Source organism: Melanaphis sacchari, unplaced genomic scaffold, assembly GCF_002803265.2.
Source record: "Melanaphis sacchari strain LSU unplaced genomic scaffold, SCAv2.0 Contig0_pilon_pilon, whole genome shotgun sequence".
NCBI classification, from domain to species: Eukaryota; Metazoa; Arthropoda; class Insecta; order Hemiptera; family Aphididae; genus Melanaphis; species Melanaphis sacchari.
The window spans coordinates 19,772,046-19,792,939 of NW_020270366.1; the positions used below are offsets into that span (position 1 = coordinate 19,772,046).

At 24.2% G+C, this 20,894-nt stretch overlaps 3 protein-coding genes across 5 annotated transcripts; 2 read left to right on the forward strand and 1 right to left on the reverse strand.

The window, feature by feature from the left end:
* Positions 1-745: 745 nt before the first annotated feature.
* Positions 746-7,568, forward strand: LOC112601510 (probable cytochrome P450 301a1, mitochondrial). Its single transcript, XM_025349177.1, has 10 exons — positions 746-832; positions 1,523-1,736; positions 3,603-3,849; positions 3,947-4,063; positions 4,177-4,455; positions 5,287-5,452; positions 5,930-6,099; positions 6,175-6,253; positions 7,041-7,241; positions 7,416-7,568. The coding sequence occupies exons 2-10, from the start codon at positions 1,535-1,537 to the stop codon at positions 7,530-7,532; spliced, it is 1,578 nt and encodes a 525-aa protein (XP_025204962.1). The 5' UTR covers positions 746-832; positions 1,523-1,534; the 3' UTR covers positions 7,533-7,568.
* A 43-nt stretch (positions 7,569-7,611) lies between these two features.
* Positions 7,612-9,965, reverse strand: LOC112601518 (putative uncharacterized protein DDB_G0267716; the record flags this gene model as incomplete). Its single annotated transcript, XM_025349189.1, has 5 exons — positions 9,942-9,965; positions 9,342-9,558; positions 8,795-9,265; positions 7,920-8,079; positions 7,612-7,843 (listed from the first exon to the last, which is right to left on the reverse strand). Coding segments are annotated over exons 1-5 (1,104 nt in total), but the record flags the coding sequence as incomplete, so codon positions are not given.
* Positions 9,966-12,067: 2,102 nt separating this feature from the next.
* LOC112601491 (probable cytochrome P450 49a1) lies at positions 12,068-19,141 on the forward strand. 3 transcript variants are annotated; one of them, XM_025349157.1, is made up of 11 exons: positions 12,068-12,222; positions 13,241-13,444; positions 14,458-14,704; positions 15,066-15,182; positions 16,152-16,228; positions 16,312-16,513; positions 17,796-17,964; positions 18,029-18,198; positions 18,293-18,371; positions 18,722-18,922; positions 19,004-19,141. In XM_025349157.1, exons 2-11 carry the CDS (start codon positions 13,261-13,263, stop codon positions 19,109-19,111), a joined length of 1,554 nt encoding a protein of 517 aa, XP_025204942.1. In that variant the 5' UTR covers positions 12,068-12,222; positions 13,241-13,260; the 3' UTR covers positions 19,112-19,141. The 3 variants fall into 3 exon arrangements, with proteins under 3 accessions (XP_025204942.1, XP_025204950.1, XP_025204934.1); XM_025349165.1 differs by lacking the exon at positions 12,068-12,222 and adding an exon at positions 12,980-13,096; XM_025349149.1 differs by lacking the exon at positions 12,068-12,222 and adding an exon at positions 13,081-13,164.
* The last annotated feature ends 1,753 nt before the right edge of the window (positions 19,142-20,894 follow it).

Sequence of the window (20,894 nt, forward strand, 5' to 3'; positions counted from 1 at the left end):
ATAGACAAGGCGATCTTAATTGTCTACATACACTTATGCTTTACTGTATTATAATTTTTATAATTTTATATTATTTTTAAATGAAAGTACCTATACATTTTTAATTTTATATTCCAAAGCAGACTATTTTTTGATGTGTTTCGATTACAAACCTATACAATATATACTATATAATATAAATCAATTTTTATATTAGCGTTATAAATTAATTACTAATTAATTACTCGTTCTAAATTCAATTTATACCTTTACATCAAAATACTTCTGAAAATTCAAAAAAGTAAAAACTTTTAAAAAAACGATAAATTGATATCGTTAAAATATTGTTAAACATATTATACATTTTTTCAAACATTTTGTTTTAAAATGTCATCAAATATTGTAAAAATATATTTTTTAAATAGTAGATATAGATATTAGTTAATAATAACTAGTAACAAAACTATGCATCTTGTTATATTCATATCCTCATAAACTGCATTATTTAAAGTCGAAGTATAATTACACAACTATAATTATTTTATAACAATTAAACTACATAAATGGTTTTTACTTAACCCAAACATTTTTATTTATTTATTTTAATATTATATTAGTATATTTATTATAATACATAGAACATTACATTTGTAGCTTATTTTCTTTTTATCAATAAACATTTGTGTTGGCTACACTACAAATGAGTTTAATATATATATAACTTTCACTAGTTCAACGTACTCAAGTATGATACCTAGTATCCATCCTCATTCCTCAATTCCTCATTCAATAAGTGTTCATCGAATGATATATTTGTACTACGGCAGGTGACTTTAATGATATTCTACGAAAAGTAAGATATACTATAAATATCTATAATATATAAAATGATACTCCTAATACGTATACTAAATTATATAATAAGAAAGTTATATTTCAAATCAAATAATAATAAAATTAATATTTTTCACAGATATCGGGTATATTTTTTTTAATAATTGTTTGAAATTAAATAATTTTTGGTTTTTTAAAAATATTGCATGTTTATTATTTACTTAGTAAAACCTTTTTAATATTTTAAAAGATATTCCATTATTCCAATGAGACATATTAATTTATTAATATTGTAAATATTACCTACTATGTTTAATTTTTTTTTATGAATATGGTTATTATAGAAATAGCATTATAATAGTATAAATTAGTATTAGTATAAATGATGGTTCAATACATTTAAAAGTAGATAATATACCTATTGGTACCTATAATAATGATAATCGCTTACATATTTTATACTGGTTAGCCCTGAATCTTCCTTTCACCAATATAATGTGTATACAATTTCAAATTAAACACTTAATGATAGTATCCCATATTATACAAATGATAGTACTGTACTTTCTAAACAATATTATTGTTATTATTGTTACAATTTAATTAAATATTTAAACATAAATAATATATGTATATATATATATATATATATTTAATTAAAAGAAGCTAAATAGAAATATTAAAAAAATATTTATAATAATATCAACAGTTATTATTCACAATGAAAAATATTCGTCAGTTTCAAATTCATACAGTAAGATGGCGATCAACTGCTACTGCTCATTCACCACACGTCTCCGCGGGATCACCTGAAGATCTAGAAGTGACTAATGAATTTACTACAGCCAAATACTATAGTCAGGTGCCAGGACCTACGCCATGGCCCATTATAGGAAACACTTGGAGAATGTTACCAGTTATAGGTAATATATTATGTATACAATTAGAATTCAAAAGTATTCGCATACACTATAAAAAACGCTTAAATATTGTGAATATAATCCTAAATTTCAAATATGCACTTAAATATACAGAAAGAACTTTAATTACGCAATAAAAATTAAAAACTCATGTATGTAAAGAAAAAACTTGTTATCAATTAATTTTTTTTGACTCATAAAAAATCTTTTATTAACTTGAGTTAATGTATAAGTCATTTTACTCACAAACAAAAATTTTACTTTATAAAAATCGAACAAAAACAATATAAGGTAAATTACAAGATAAAATTTTAAATATTTTATCATTTCTTGAAAATGCATGTATAAACAATTATTGAAAATTTCAAGTCTCATCATAATAAAAAATAAAATCGATTTCTTGAAAACTGATAAGTTTTTTGTACAGTAAATCCTCATTTAACGTCACCTCATTTAGCGTTATTTTCCTAATGCGTCGTAGAAGTTTAAGTTCTTGTGTTTCGTTTAACACTGCAATTATTTCAGTATAACGTCATCTGTAATACATATTATTATGATTTTCAAATTTTTGTTTTATGCATTTATTTAAATATTTTATTTTATACAAGCCGTTACAATATTTAATTTCATCGACCTTATTCAGATAATACCGTTTTGTTTTAATCGACATACCTACCATACGTAGATAGGTACCTACCTAATGTTAAATTTGATTTAGGTTAGACCTTTTTTTGAAACTGTGCGGTTATGAATGACGTCCAGGTAATGTGTACTCCGAAATTATTTTTATTTTTTTTAACACGTTCAATACCGCAGCTCATTTGCAGTACCGTTACCGTATCGCCGCAACGAATTTCTGACCGGTCGACTACGTGTCGACAGCGGCGTCCGAGGCAATGTAATTTTTATCGACTACACGTCGACAGCAACATTAAACATTAAACGTATTAAGGAATAAATTGTAAATACGACATATATCTGATCATAAGTTTTCATTAACCTTTAATATAATTTAACACAAACAGTTAAATTGTGCAATTATAATACGAGTAAATATTAAAATATGTACATTGTTATTAATTGACAAAAACCCATTAAAATAAAGTATATGTAAAAAGTGTTTTGATTAACATTTTTTCGGTTAACGTTACATACTCTATGAACCTAATCTCGACATTAAACGAGGAATTACTACATATCAATTATTTTTTTTTTAAGTTATTAAGAAACTTTAATTTTGACCTAATATTTTTGTTTTAAAGCTTATTATACCTATTTATAAATTACAATGCTATTGTACATTTTTTTTCTTCAGTCGTATGTTAATTATGGTTTTTTTTTTGAATTGGTGCGTTTTGGATGGGACATTTAAATTTTCAATAATTTAACCGTTATCTACGTATATTCTACCAATACTGGCTAATGATTTTTATATAGGTGCTATAAAACAATGTGAACAATGTTTTTAAAGATTTCAAACAAATTTAATTTTTGATAGCCATTAAAAAATTGATACTTATGTACTGAAAATGTATTAAAAATATTTTAATAAGTTAAAATTTAAAAGTATTATAACTTATAAATATAAAATGTATGTATCTATTATTATGCCAAATATGTCTCGAAATATGCAACTACATGCAAAATTGAATTTCACATGTAACCTCTTTTCTTATTGAAATTAATTTTTAAATGTTTCACTTATCAATTAATACGGCATACCAAGATGTATATTCAAATACATAAATTTTTGACACTTAATTGTAATAATATATACTTAATATAATATATATATAAACTAAAATGTAACGATTTAAAAAATTGTATTTTTTAAGCTGTAACTTTTAATTATTATATATTACGTCGAAGGTCCGTATCAGATATCAGATTTGGCAAATGTTTCCTACATACTATACAAACAATATGGAAAAATAGCAAAGTTGGGAAATCTTGTTGGTCGACCGGATTTGCTATTTGTTTACGATGCCGATGAAATAGAAAAAGTATATAGACAAGAAGGTGATACACCGTTTAGACCTTCTATGCCATGTTTGGTAAAATATAAAAGCCAGGTTCGAGGACAATTTTTCGGGAAATTACCTGGTGTCGTCGGAGTGTGAGTATTAAAATATAAAATAAATACAATTTATATACAACATAATATTAATTACTATAGTAATACTTATCATATTGTTTGAATTGACCGTCTTTAGACATGGAGAACCGTGGAGAGAATTCAGAACTAAAGTTCAAAAGCCTGTCTTACAACCACAAACTGTTAAGAAATATATTCAACCAATTGAAGAAGTTTCCGACTATTTTATAAAACGGTATATATATAGTTTTGAAAAACACAATACTTATAAATACACGAACTACATTGAAAATATAAATCTTCTTATCGCTGTAATAATTTTTCATTTTATAATACTTTCTTGTATAGGATGCAAGAAATGAAAAATGAAAATTCTGAAATGCCAGCTGACTTTGACAATGAAATTCATAAATGGGCTTTAGAGTGTATTGGTCGTGTGGCATTAGATGCAAGACTAGGTTGTCTAAGATCAGATTTACCAAAAAACTCAGAGCCACAAAAAATAATCAATGCCGCAAAATATGCTCTCAGAAACGTGGCTTTATTAGAACTTAAGTATCCATTTTGGCGATACTTACCATCTACACTCTGGAAAAAATATGTGTCAAACATGGATTATTTCATTGAGTAAGTGTGCTAACAATTAAAATACTATACTAGGACCTACTTCCTACATAGTTAAAAAAAAAATATATTTTTTAAATTAAAATCGATGGAAATTAAAAAGATGCGTTGAAATAATAGATAGTTTTACATTTCTACCGAGACCGAAAAAGGGATTACTAAAGTAGCATACATTTGTATCAGATATTCAGATATTTATATAAATATAATTATTAACAAAAAATAGACATAAGCTTAACTGGAAGGTGCACAGGGTATGCAATAGCATTTGCTTTACAAAATAAAGTTTTTACAATTTCCTTATGATACTTTTAAATTCTGAGCGGAGCGAATCATTGTACATAATACATTCATAATTAATAACTATGTCTTATATGATACAAGTAACTGACAGTTTGTAGTTTTTAGTATTTAGTTACTAAATGTAATACATAGTATAATACAGTATATATATACCATAATAATAATATTTTTTACGTAAGATTTCCAGAAATATCAAATATGTGCACCCCTTGAACATAAAGGTTGGTTCGACCAATAACAATGGATCTTTATTTACTTTTTTCTCATATATTTTCGAAGAATTACTTAAAAATAAAATTACAGGAACTTGAGATATCAATTTAATATTTTTAAATTACAAATAATTATGTAAATTATACAACATGAAAAATTATTATACCTATTACAAAAAAAAGTAGGCCAAGTCAGACAATAATATACCTTATATATTTTTGTTATCATTAATTGTGTATACAATTATATAGGTACCTACCTAAATAATATAGTTATTATAAACTTTTATGTATTAATAAATTATTTATATTTTAATAGAATTTGTATGAAATATATTGACGATGCAATGTTAAGATTGAAGAATAAATCACAATCGGTGAATGAAAACGAATTATCTTTGGTTGAGAGAATTTTGGCGAATGAATCTGATCCAAAAACTGCTTACATATTAGCGTTGGATCTTATTTTAGTTGGGATTGATACGGTTAGTAAACGTTTATTTAAGTTTATTATGTGTTTATTTCAGTTATGCGAATTAAAATTATTCGTTAGTATATAATTTAAAGACTTAAAAGACATTTTTTCAAATTTATTATACTTTTTTTATAATTAGTGATTTTATTACAAATGTATTCTTCTGAGTTAGAATTAACATTTCAGTGTATAGTTTTTTTTTAAATAAATAATATGTTTTGGTGCTATTGTATTGTACATTAATTATAGTCTATAGATACCTACCTACTGCAAAATGTTACCTACCGAAATATATTTCTGTTATGTATAAATAGTACCTATGATGCTATCCACTAATTAATTGTAAGGTTATTTAAGTATGGTATGGCTTACTTTTTATTATAATTTCTATTTTCATAAGTATGTATGGTCGTATGGATAATGCACATTTAATTAATATGTATTAGAAGAAGTACACCTAAAATACATAACATAAATTGCTGTTTAGATTTCGATGGCCGTTTGTTCAATGCTCTATCAAATAGCCACACGACCAGAAGAGCAAGAAAAAATACATCAAGAAATACTGAAAATTTTACCAAATAAAGACGATAAACTTGACGCAAGTAAATTAGAAAAAATGGTTTATTTAAAAGCGTTTATCAAAGAAGTATTAAGGTAGAATAATATGAAGTTATTTATAACACGCGTTTAAAATTTATTTATAAAAATATTAAATTATTATTATTGCAGAATGTATTCCACTGTGATTGGTAATGGAAGAACTCTTCAAAAGGATATGGTGATTTGTGGATATAGAATACCAAAAGGTGTAAGTTTAATGTTGTAATTATAATAATATTTAATAATTAATATTTATAGTAATATTAGTTGAATGAAACGAACAATAATTGTAAAATGTTGTATTTAGTTTTTATTTTACTAATTAATACAAAGAAATTATTAATTATTCAATATCCTGAAATTTCTTGCATAACGGTTTCCCAAACTACAAAAATAAAAATATATTAAATGTAATTTCTAATTAAAAAAATTATAAAAAAACTTACTTTTATCAAAATATGCAGTAAATTTTTCTAAATTATTGATATTAATACATTTTATATCATTGTAATTATTTTCATTGTTTTCATTATTATAATATTTGATTTGTTCTTCATTTTTATCTAAATTGATTTTTTTTGTCAAATTTATGTTTTCATCTGAGTAGTTATTTATAGTTTTTTCACATTTTAAATAATATCTCGTAGGGCTGTCTTTGTCTTCTAGATTTTTTTGATAGTCAACCGAACCGGGACTATTATTAATTGTTTTCACATAGTTTTGAATATTACAAGTTTGCGAGTATATCTTAGATTTAGAAGTTGATATCTATATATATATATATTTGCATATAATATAAAAAAACAAAAAAATAAAAAATGTTTTAACAAAAATATAATACATTATTCAATTCAATTGTTATTTTACAGGATGATTATTTTAACTGCAATAAATATTTATTATTTATAATAATGTTGACTCATTAAAACAACAAGTGTTAGAAAAATTTAAAAAAAATTTACATGGTATGACAATAAGGTTTATTTTTCATATAGATTCAGTTAGTTTTTCCAACAATTGTTACGGGGAATATGGAAGAATATGTAACGGACAGTAAACAGTTTAAACCTGAAAGATGGTTGAAACAATCATCAGATTATATTCACCCATTTGCTTCGTTGCCGTACGGGCATGGTCCAAGAATGTGTCTAGGAAGAAGATTTGCTGACTTAGAAATGCAAGTCTTCTTGGCGAAAGTAATTAATTTATTATGATTACATCAAATACTTGTAATTGTTTTTAATCTATTATTTTTAATTTACCTATAATAATTTTTGAATTCTAACTAAAATTTTATGAAGATATTATATTATAGTATTTTTTTATAATATAGTTAATAATTTTATGACATATTATTTGATTTTATATAGTTGATACGATCGCATAAACTTGAGTATTTACATAAACCATTGGACTACAAAGTAACATTCATGTACGCGCCTGATGGAGAATTAAAATTCAAAATGACTGAGAGGCCTACGCCGTAATAAAATCAATAAATCCAAAAACAATTCATATGAACATAAATTAAGAATACTTGTTTTTTTATTTGTTTTAATATATTTTTATTACCTTTTTATTATTAAGTTTATTTTCTTGTAACTTTTGCTGATTTATTGTGTTAATAAATGTTGAATTAGATAATGGATTTAAATTAATATCCATGATATCTGGATTTAATTTTTGATTTTTTACAATTATTTCCTGCCTTTCCTGGTCTGAATAATCAGAACTTATGTAAACCAAACTTTTTTCGTATTCGTTCGTGTGAAGCGATTCTATTATTGGTTTTATGTTCCTATACATCACAAATTACTAATAAAGTTGTATCTCTATTGATGTTCAATTACATTTTTTTTTTAAATCATAAATACTTGATATATTTATTTCTTTTAGAATTTTCTGTTTTATTTATACTATAAGTATTTTGACCATTATGACTATAAAAACCCCATTTATGTTTGTCGTGGTAATCATTGAAATTTTCCATTTTGTGGTTTTCTATAGAACTTTCCGTATACTGCCAATTTAGACCTTAAATATTAATAAACAAAAAAATCTTGCTTTAATTTAAATAAAATACAATTTTATCTATAATTTAGTTTATATTGCCAGATCTGAGATTTTAATATCATATACAAATTTCAAATAATGCCTTTAAAATAAAATTGATAATATTCAATGTATACAAATGTATTACTTATAATTTAAAAATAACGGAAACGTGTTGTACGGTAGTGCATTTATTTTATTCTAAAGACACTAAAATACTATTTTTACTTAGTCATTAAAATAGAAGTATTGTTACCAATCGCCTTTTTAATTATTTGTAGACATGAAAATGAAAGTTGATGCTAATTTTGTCACAATAATAAATGTTATACTACGATATAAGTATATCTGCGATTGGTTCAATTATAAATTGTAAAAATTTTCTAAAGACATCAAAAAATGTTACAAAAAGTTGAGTTAAATTGAGTTTCATTTTAAAACCCAAGAAAAAAACATAATATTACATACCAATTCCCGTCCAACTATTAGGTATGTACGTACAATTTATGATTAATTTAATGTCTTCACTTTTAAAATTTTATTTCTAAATATTTATTTAATATAAAATTATTTTTGTTTAAAACTAATTATCGATTAAAATCATATATAACTATAGAATAAAAATAAAATATTAACGTTTTTTTAATCGTTTATTAAAAATATAAACTTTATATTGTTATTTAAATAATTTGTGTACTTTTAGTGTATTTGGTTTCTTTATTGATGCACATTGTTTTAGTATCATTACAGTTCAAATTCCTATCGTATAATGGTTCTTCATTTTGAATAGTAAAAAAAAATGAATTTGAACATTTGTTTGCATTGTCATTATCATTTAAAGGCGTGACTACTTTAATTGAATTATCACGTTGATCATTAAGCTTTTCATTATTTAATTGGCAATTAGTCTGATAAATTTTTTTATGGTTTTGTTTACTACGAAATTCTATACAATTATGGTTTTCAGGTAAATGATTAAAACGATTACTGTAACAAATAAAATTATAATTTTTCGATCGACCAATAATCCGCTTTTTAAACACGTATGGTTTTCTTAATTTAATTGAGCTCAATGGTTTTTCATCAATCAAATTATCAGATTTTTTATTTTTTCTCAAATCAATATCAGTGTTTTCAAAATTAACATTGGCATCTATAGTTTTTATTTCTAAAAATTTAAGCTTATAAATTTCTATTTCATTTGCGTAATGAATTGATTATGTATATTAACATTAACTATTTACCTGATTTTTTAAATTCTTTTTTGTCTTTGCATACGGTATGATTAACTCTATCACAATATTTTTTCGAGAAATCGGTTGATTTTAAATTTATGTTTACTACTTTACCATTTTTAGACAATTGCTGTTGATTGTTTTTGGATTTCTTCTTTTTTTTTTTATGCCGGTTATTATGTACAATTTTACCGGTCTGTTCCCTCTTTAACTTGTTTTCAACAATCTTTAAATCACAAGATGGTTCATTAAATAATTAAGTATAAAACGTCAGTAATTTTAACAATGACTTGAATATAATTTATAGATTACTACATAGACTATGCAGAGTTCTATTAACATGAAAAAATATTTTTTTCTTATCACTTATCATAATCTCAATTATTATTAATTAAAACACTTGATATTTTTAATTTATTAGAAGTTATATTATATTACATAATATAGTTTATTAATAATAATAAGATGTCAGTTATTTCTGTTACATTCTACAAAATGTATACAGTATACGTGTATACCGTATACTAATACTTGGATATTCAATAATTTATGTATTATAATAGTATAGTAAGGATCTATGTGTATAATATGAAGGATGATGATACGTACCGTAAAGTGATATTTCTTAGTCATTTTTCATATTATTCATAATATATATCTAAGTACAAAATATGAGGTATAAATTATTTTGTTTAAAAAATTAACATTGTTTATTTAGAGCTGTAGTTGCTAATGAATTCAATTATTGTTAATTGTTGAGATTAAAAAATATTGTAGATAAATAAATCTGATTTTTCCAAAATATACTTTGAATATAATAATTATTTAAATATTTGATTTATTTATAAATATATATATATTAATTACTATCTTCGCGTTCTTCCATATTTTTATAAAAATAAAGGATTATTTGTTATTCCATATTTTTTGAAAAAATTTATTGATGATTCATTTTTTTTTCATCAAGTTGCAAAAGTTTTAAACTAAATGTTTTGTTAAATTTAAGAAATCTAAAATCGTGAGGTAAAATCCATTAATTATATATTTTTCATATATGTATTATTATTAAAGTATTATTTATAGTTATTTAAATTCTTTAATTAAATGTTTGGATTTACGTAATTATATTATAAAGAACTTCAGTCCATTGAACTGTGTTTATAAATAAATATATGTAATATATATATTTGTTACTACATAAAAGTAAAAAAAAATTAAGAAGATTTTTTTTTTTGTAACCTACTCATTCTCAATTATACGACTACAGCAAGATTACAGTTCTATTAATGTTGATAGAATAATTTAAAAAAAAAAATATATAAAAATAATAAATTATATCTTAAAAAATCTAAAAGAATTATAAACATGGGTTATATCCATAGCAGACAAGAAATAATTTTAGCTGACATAAAATTGGTAATAAAAAAATTATGAAAGAAACTTTTAAGTCTTAGTATATTTCGTATGCTATTCAAATATTATTTACTAATATAACTACTCGTATTCTAAAATTATCTTATAAAAAATATATTATGTATGATTTTAAATCGTATTTACTAAATTCAATTAATCAATTAAAATAACACCTCACAATGAGTTGTTCAAAGACATTTGAAATTTTTTTATTAATTTTCTATAAATATTAATAAAAATCGATCGTTTGGTTAAATATCTTAAACATTTATCAAGACTCTTCATAAGTTGTTATAAAAGCTAAAATAGATTTAAATATATTTAAATAATAGAATATTAAAAAATGAAAATTTATATGCACGTTTTTTTTTATAAGTATTTAAAGTTTAAATTTTGATAAATTTGAAAATTAATTAATAGTAAACATTTTATGAAATGTTCAATTTCTATAGCTGAAGCTTGAAGTTTATTATAAGGTTCTGCATAGGTAATTAATACTAAATCTAAATATATATATATACACATTTTTTTAAATAGATATTTTTTATGTTAAATATGACTATTCACAAATACATTACAGTGACTTACTCAATGACGAGGTACACTCAATACAAAGTAGCTACTAGTTACTTACTTAATTTTCTCCGAAAGTTTATTCGAAAATTGTCAACAAATATGACATAGAGATCTAAAAATCAAAAATAATACTTCTTAAATGGGGTAAAAATTCAATAGTAATATGTTTTATTTTAAAATTGAATTTATCAATATTTATTGATACCAGTCTTTAATATATATTATAAATTATAATCGAACATAAGCCTACATATTTTTTCTAACAAAGTACTTTTTAAGACTAAAAATAAACAAAAATATATCATCATTATTTATTACTTGAAAAATGATTAAAAATATTTTTAAGTGGAAAATAAATGAAAATAATACTTTTTGTAACTAATCAGCAAAATATTTTACGAGTAACTGACAAAATAAATTCGCGTGAAGTAAGTCAGAACCATTATTTATACATTTACACTATTACTCACGTTTCTTGATAATGGTATCAGCTACGTCCATCCAAATGGATTGTTGGGCAGGGGATAAAGAATTAACAATCGTGAAATTAGTGTCTATATATAATAATAATCTTCGTTGCAATATCGTACTTTCACTGCAAATTTCCTTTTTTCTGAACCGGACTGACGGGTCTTAATAACTCGTGTATTATTTACATGTAGATAGAAACATTACGAAATAAATATTTAAGTTAATTTATCCCACGGCGAATTAACGAGAGAGAAATTCCTACCTATATTGTAACAAGCATCAAGCTATATGCGTTTAGTGTTAGTCGAGTATTGTTACGGAAAACGTCGTGATAAATTTACTTAAACTTAAGTTGAGATTATTTCATCGAGTTTAATACATACAATGGAATGGATAAAATCAATACTACTATGTCTTAATAATTAAACAGGTAATTAAAAAAAAAACTTTATTAAAAATAATACAAATAGTAATGACAATTATTAAGCGTAAACAAAAAACATACTTAGTGATAGACATTAAATGTTGTAGTTTAACTTTAAAATATTAATATTATATAAATAACTTCAAAACTGCTTGATAAATATTCATTATTCAAAAAAAAATTAAAATAATACGCAATGACGTAATAACACAATAATGTGGTGAACAATATAATTGTATATTATGTTTACTGATATATATGTATTTTAAAAACAATAATATTTTATAGTATTTATTATGATTATAATTATGAAATCTATGTAAATGCAACTTATATAAAATTTAAACATGAAACTTTAAAAATTAAAAGAAATGGATATATTCCATAATTTATTTGATTTTTATTCTAAATGAAAACTCAAAAAACTATCAAAGTATTTTCAAAGTTAAGGTTATTTGAGATTATTTAAAACATTTACAACTTTTCTTATCTATTTTAATATAATTAATATTTATTTTACCAAATTGTTAATAGCAGTAAATAATAAAATTCATAATCTATTTTGTATGTATTGCAACACATTTTATGCGTAATAATTAATATTTTATCATTTATGATTGTTTTCAAATTCGAAAATATAACTTTTTTATTGTTGGATCAAACGTTAAGTTGTCAGTATTTGTTCATGACGAGAATGCGAAGCGAAATGTAGGATAAATAAATTTTCTAATGTAGGAACGAGAACCTATAATGATGTACCGCGACACATAATAACGCACCTATGAATCAATCCACTACCTATAGACATACAATCTATGTGGGATACCAATACCTGTAGGGGAATCGCATTATACGTTTATTGATGTCATTCGTTGTATAGGTACGTCCGGAGCAAGTTTATATTTTTATTCTATCATGTCGCATTTTAATCAACCATGTGGAGTACTGGTATACTGAAGAAGATGTGATCAATACACAATAACCAATGAATTAATAATACATGCATTCAATTGCTTGTTTACAGGCCGCAATATAAGTAATAATATGTCTGTGTTGGCCAAACAGTTGTGGAATTTAAGAATTACAATTTGTCGTGCTAAAAAGTCCACATCAGCCCTTACAAGCATATCACAAGGGGATGTAGATTTTGCCAAAGAATATTCGGAATTACCAGGCCCTAAGTCGTTACCATTGTTGGGTAATAATTGGAGGTTCATGTCATACATTGGTAAGTGTGTATTATAATTTATAATATATTATATCAACATATTATGATGCATCAAAGATTTATAAAATTTAATAATGAACTACAGAGTAAAAAATATATTTTATTTCGAGATATTTCTTGAATCATTAATTTAATAGACTTTTTATTATTTACTCTAATACTTATTATTATATTTACAGTTGATGTATATATATATATATATATATATAAATATCTTATCATATTAAATATGATCTATACTATTTTGTAATATAATATCATGTTGGTACAAAGTTATAGAAATTTAATTATTCAACAATTATAAAAAGAAAATATATTAAGGCTGTTAGGACAGATAATTTGGAATATTGGAAATTTATTATTTATGAAATGCTTATTATGAATGTGTATACATTAATAAACGTCAGTTTAACAAAGCTAAAAATCACTAAAATCCTATAATATTTCAAATGATGCTTAAAAATGTTTTCTTAACCTACTTATTTATTTGTTGAAACTGTTTAAAGTTAAAGATTTTTTCAAGCAGATCCTAGGACCTAAGTACCAACGATCTGATTTAATTTTTGTAAAATGATTTGTATTCTTTAACTTTTTACTATAGATTATGTAGGAAACAAATCAACATTTAGAACTTAATAAATATTATATAGAATTGAAAAAATATTGTTAATAATACATTTTTTTGAATATAATTTTAATTTTAAAGTTATTGTTGAATAAAAAATTAAAAAAATATTTTTTCTACATAACCTATGACAGAATTAAATGAAATAAATTAATTTATATATTCAAAATGTTAATTGGATATTGAAAAGTATATAAAAAACCATCCACTTATTATACTGAACTGTAAAACTAATAGAAAATATAGAGTGCTCCAACAGCCTTAATAATATTATGTTAAACAAATACAATAGGTATATGAAACATTTAATCTTCCTGCATACATTTTAAAAAACGTGTTTAGATTAATAATATTTTAATTTTATATAATATTTCATATAAATACATAGGTGACTATAAAGTAACTGAAATAGATAAACTCTCATTGAGATTATGGAGAGAGTATGGAGACATTGTAAAAATTGAAAAATTACTCGGGAGACCAGATATGGTATTTCTGTACGATGCGGACGAGATTGAAAAAGTATTTAGAAATGAAGAGCTTATGCCACACCGGCCGTCTATGCCATCATTAAATTATTATAAGCACGTTTTACGGAAAGATTTCTTTGGTGATCTGGCCGGTGTTATAGCTGTGTAAGTAAACATTATCAGTCACGTATTAATTTAAGTGTTTTTATTTCATAAGTTTTCCTTCAATCATCAATATGATATATACATGAAAAAAAAATAAGTATATAATAAGCTAAGTAAAATAAGTACACACACACACATATATATATATATATATAATAGTTCTAAGTTGTACACATTATATTATAACTTGTAAGGACACTTATATAGGCTATAATATAAGACTACGTATAAATAGATATAAACTATGATGCTTTGATGCGTGACCAAAAACTCATATAATACGTTACAGTCTAAAGAATTCGAATTCTATATTGAATTTTAGAAGATTCCATTAACGGTACTTACCTAATTTACGTTTTAGTCATGGTCAAAAATGGTATGAATTTCGAAGTAAAGTACAACAACCTATGCTGCAACCAAGAACAGCAAAATTTTATATCGGAACTATTGAAGACACGGCAACAGCGTTTGTAAATAGGTTAGTAAAATATTAAATTATTATTAGTAGTTATTATGTAGTATTAATTTTAATTTACACAGTATCTATCCATTCACGCTAATATTATTGTATATAACAACTAACAATACAAATATTTTTATTTTTATATGGTATAATAATTAATATAATTAATAAATTAATAAATGGTCAAAAAAAGGAACGCTGGGTGGGAAACCTATGGAAAGTTGATACATTGGAAATATCATCTATACACCAAATCAAAAAACCAAAAATATTATTTATCCAACACGTGTCATATGTCAAATGTTAATATTATGCAACCAAATTTAACACAGATATATTTTGTACGGACAACAAATTACCTACACGGAGATAGCTAGTTTATGTATAATATATATTTTCACAACTAAGTGTATACCTAATAACCAATAGGTATAGTTGCTTAATTTAGTTGTAATTAATTTTTTTAAATTATATATAGAGCGTAAAAAAATAGATTTTACTTTTTTTATAATATTGGTAGAATTTAAATTAATTTTTGTTGTCAAAAAATATACGGGTGTAACTTACAGTGCATGTATTCGACTTTCAAGAAAACTTTAGTACTTTAGCACTAGATTTTAATAGGTATAAATCTATAGACTACTAGCATTTTTAACCTTTAATAATTTATCAACTTTGACAAACTAGGTATAGGTAATCCATTTAAAAAATATTACAGTAAAAATTTCTTTCATTTATTAACATTTGTTTTCCAATTTAAACATTGTTAAATGCGATATAATTTGTAACAAACAAATATGTTATAAATCACTAATTTTAATAATAATGAGTTATAGGTGCTTTTTAATTTTTGATTATTTTACTAGTAATAATTATTATTATATCGCATTGCTATGTTAATATTAATGTGAAATATATAAATATGTAGATACCTATAATTTCGTATTATAATGTATAAAGTACCTATGCATTTTTTTTGTTTAGGATAAAAAAAATAAAAAATAATTATCAAGAAGTTCCTGATGACTTTTTAAATGAAATTCATAAATGGTCGCTTGAATGTAAGTCGGTTACATATATAGCGTAATTGCTTAATGTTCTTATAAAAAGTAATACATTTATACCAATTATTTTATGTTTTCAGCTATCGCTAGAGTGGCATTAGATCAAAAACTCGGATGCCTTGAAGATGAACATACTGTAGACTCGGATACACAAAATTTAATAGACGCCATCAACACGTTTTTTGCAAATGTTCCAGAGTTGGAATTGAAAATACCATTTTGGAAATTATTTAGTACGCCGACTTGGAGAAAGTATATAAAAGCGTTGGATACTATTACCAAGTGAGAGTTAAATCTTATAAAAAATCGATTTTTAAAATTATTATTCATATTTATATACTTAAAAAAAATAGTTGTGCATGTACCGGAAAATATAACAATGAATCTATGTCGATAATAACTATCTTGTCATTAATGATTAAGTCGGAAATCAGGTTGTTTAAACTGAAACTCATGGGACTTAATCCAATTAAAAATCTTTCATGTCTTTATAGAAATAAATAATTTATTGTTATATTTTCCATTATAATTATTTCTCAAAATTTTAATAAAAATGTACTTTTTTTTATAGATTTTATATAATATTTTCTTAGTGTTAGATAATGATTTTGATTGGCGAAAAATTCCTTATTTTCCATGAAGTAACTATGTGAATATCAAACACATCATTATTTTGAAAATAAATTATAAGAATTAGAAAAATTTTTTTTGCTGTATAATTGGTTTAAATTTGATTAATTTAATGAATTGTTTTTAGTAGGTTTTAGTCTTTAGGAGTATAAAAAAAAGATTCTAATAAAAAAAAGATAGATAATTTGAACTTCAAACGTTTATCAAATAAAACTGCAGGTGTAGGTATCTCCGATTTTACTTAATTGCTACCAACTTTGAAAAGGGTATTCTATCTTATTTTCAAACTTTGGGTATTTAAATTAAAAATAATATGAACATAATACATAATAATTATATAGTGATATAATATAATAATATACAAAATTATATATTATATATATATACGTAGATAATTCATTCATAATAAAAGAATATTTGGAATTATATCAGGTGTAAGTGCATTTAAAGTTATAACTCAAGTAAACTAATTATTTTAACAAACAATAAAATAATTTTAGCTTTAGTTAACTGAAAAATAACATAATTTTTTTTATGTAAATAGTATTGATAATTTATTTTTTAAAACGTGTAGATGTTTACAACACTGTTTATTATAATACGGAAATATTTATAAAATTTCCAACGTCACCTTAAGATATCTGCACACTGCGGTTATTTGACAATTCCTAAACTATCATGTTTCCGAAACAAATTTAAGCATATAATAAATTAATAATATTATTTATATTTATTTATAGTTTGATAAATATTAGTTATAAAATGTACATTAATTGAAAATGTGTGTTGAATTATACGTTTCGGTTCTCGGCATCTCGCTTATTGGTCATTATAACTAATTATAGATAATAAAAAATTTATAATTTAATAGTGATCAAATTTCTACTGTTACACAATAATATAACAAATATTGTATTGTCGTTTATTATTATAGTGTTACGTCTAAACACATAAATCGATCTATGGATCAATTATTATCTCAAAAATCATTTCATCCGGATAGTCAATCATCTTTGTTACAAAGAGTACTTAGTTTGGATCCATCTAATCCAAAGTTAGCTCAGATACTGTCGTTAGACATGTTCATCGTTGGCATAGACACGGTGAGATGACGTCATGCAATAATGAAGTTGTCACTAATAAATAATAATTTTCAACGATTTATAGACCTCAGCAGCTCTCGCATCGATTCTTTATCAATTAAGTCGACATCCAGAAAAACAAAAGAAACTAAGAGAAGAAATACGAACTGTGTTGCCAAATGCTGATTCAAAATTAACTTCTAACAAACTCGAACAGTTACAGTATCTAAAAGCATGCATAAAAGAAACACTGAGGTTCGAAACTGAATTTTAATTTTGTGAAAAGTATTATTTATTTAGTAGAAATTTAAACAGGACTATATAACACATGTAAATCATTTATTTGTAGAATGTATCCTGTGGTTATTGGAAATGGTCGCTGTATGACCAAAGAAACAATAATAAGTGGATATAAAATTCCAAAAGGAGTAAGTTTATTTGCTACTTAGTACCTATTAAATAATAAAAGCTGTACCTTTGCAAAAATAACATTTTATATTTAGGTATAAAATATTTATTTATAGTTAATTATAGTAAATATTTAAACTAATTTAACTCGAATCATTGGTTATAATGTAGGATCGTTTGATTCGGGGTATTGAATAACGACTAATGTTTGGATATAACGGTCGATGTTATTTAATTAAATAGTTACTAGGATCATATGGAATTATGATTTTGTAATTCAATTCATATTTGTTACCTAAACATATATATTATGTATATGTAGATATGTTATATGTGTATCGTGTATGTAAATTATATTGTTTAATAATAGGTGCAAGTCGTGTTTCAACATTACGCTATTAGTAATAGCAGTAGATACTTTTCACATCCAGAACAGTTTTTACCGGAAAGGTGGTTAAAAAACAGTGGTTATAAACACCACCCGTTTGCTAGTTTACCATTCGGTTATGGAAAAAGAATGTGCTTAGGCCGTAGATTTGCCGATTTGGAACTTCAAACAGTTGTTTCAAAGGTAAGTTTCATATAATACGTAAATTTGTGTGAAATATCGTAATAATTTATTTATAATTGTATTTTTTTTTTTTTACCAAAGATTTTTCAGAACTTTGAAGTCAAGTATGAGTATGGTGATTTGGAATACACTGTCCATCCAATATACATGCCAGATGGTCCATTGAAATTTAAAATGATTGAAGACTAAACATTTTTATGAAATTGTATGTCAATGCTATATACTAAATATTTAAAATATATAATTTTGTTTTAATAATATGTACCTGTATATAGATAAAAATACATTAACTTGTTAATGACTACTTTAGTAATGTTGCTATTGTGAGTTCGATATAAACACTCACAACGATATAATACAAATATCTTTATTGAAAATAATATTACATAGAAATATAGAATAATATGGACGTGCATGTATAAAGGAAAATAACAGAACAAAATGGTTATATACGAAGTATTGACGTGTAGATGCGCGTCGTACGTTGCGGTAAGACTGGTTGTTTTTAACGGCCAAGCAGCCGCTGATATATATAGGCTTTAACTCGTGCAGAATGTTCCAGAATGCCCTTGTAACCCGGCGTTCGTATTACGCACGACGTCGCGCCACGAGAACTTTCTCGAACTCGCCCCGCCAGACGAATATAGAATTTTCTCGAGCGCCAATGTAGTAGACGGTGTCGCCGCTACACTATTAACTCATACCATTGAAATGTAAATAATTTAAATATACTTTAAATAATATACTATGTATATATTATCTGAGGATTATTGATGTTTGGTAATAATATTTATGATTTGTTTCGGATAGGATTTGAACCATTTGAGGTTTATTGTCCAACATACAATATATATCTATATAAAACTCATTTCAATACGTAGAAATTTGATCAATGAATATTATTATTATTTTTGCATATTATGTTATTGTTATATTATTATTATTATTATTATTATTGTATGTGTTAAATTTATAATACGCTATTAATCAACTTCTATTTCATTATTGACTTTAACTTGTTAAGATCTTTTAGTGACTACTGACTTTTAAACCATAATATTAAAACTACAAAAATTATATCAAATTTTGCGCCCCTGCCAGGCACTAACCTTACCTGAGAATGCAACATATTTTTACAGCATGTCTTAAAAAATATTCAAATTATACATATACATACCGATTAAAAATTTAGGACAGTATGTCTCACATTTTGTAACTTATAGAGTATAGCAGAAACTTTTTAAAAGGTATCATCAAATTTCAATGGATCAAAAACTATTTAAGTCGGAATGTTAGGTACCTAGTTCTCAGTAAAATTATATTATTATTTATTATTATTACTATTATACGCTCTATAGTATCGGTAACGATTTGTTTAAAACGGAATATCTTTTTTTATCTCACGTGGATAATAAAAATGAACAAGTAAAAGTTTTTTTAATTAATTTATAAAATTAATAGAATAGGTATATTAGCCAGAAAGAGAAAAAATACAGATAAAATTAATTAAAAAGCTACGCATTGCAAAACAATTATAAACGTAAATTATTATAAAATAATTACTCAGTAATAACATGGTAGGAATAAGTACCTACCTAAGTGATTGTTTATTTATACGAACAGTAGAACAGTGGTTACTACTGCTTCTATATTTAGCACATATTTTAATGATTTCTTTTTTAGAAAGACTAATATTCCACTTCAATAGTCAACCAAATACCTATAGGTATTACTCTGGACAAAAGGTCAACCTGGTCAAACCACACCAAGCAAAAACGTAAACAACTTAACTCTCGTCTACATCTGCTTAGACCTCTACTAAAAACAAACTTGAGTCTCAAAAACAAACTACTCCTATATAAAATCAATCATAAGGCCATTATGGTCATATTATGGCGTCCAAATTTGGGGCCCAGCCAAACTCGCAAACATTCGCCTTATTCAAGCCTTCCAGCCAATTACCTTAAGACTT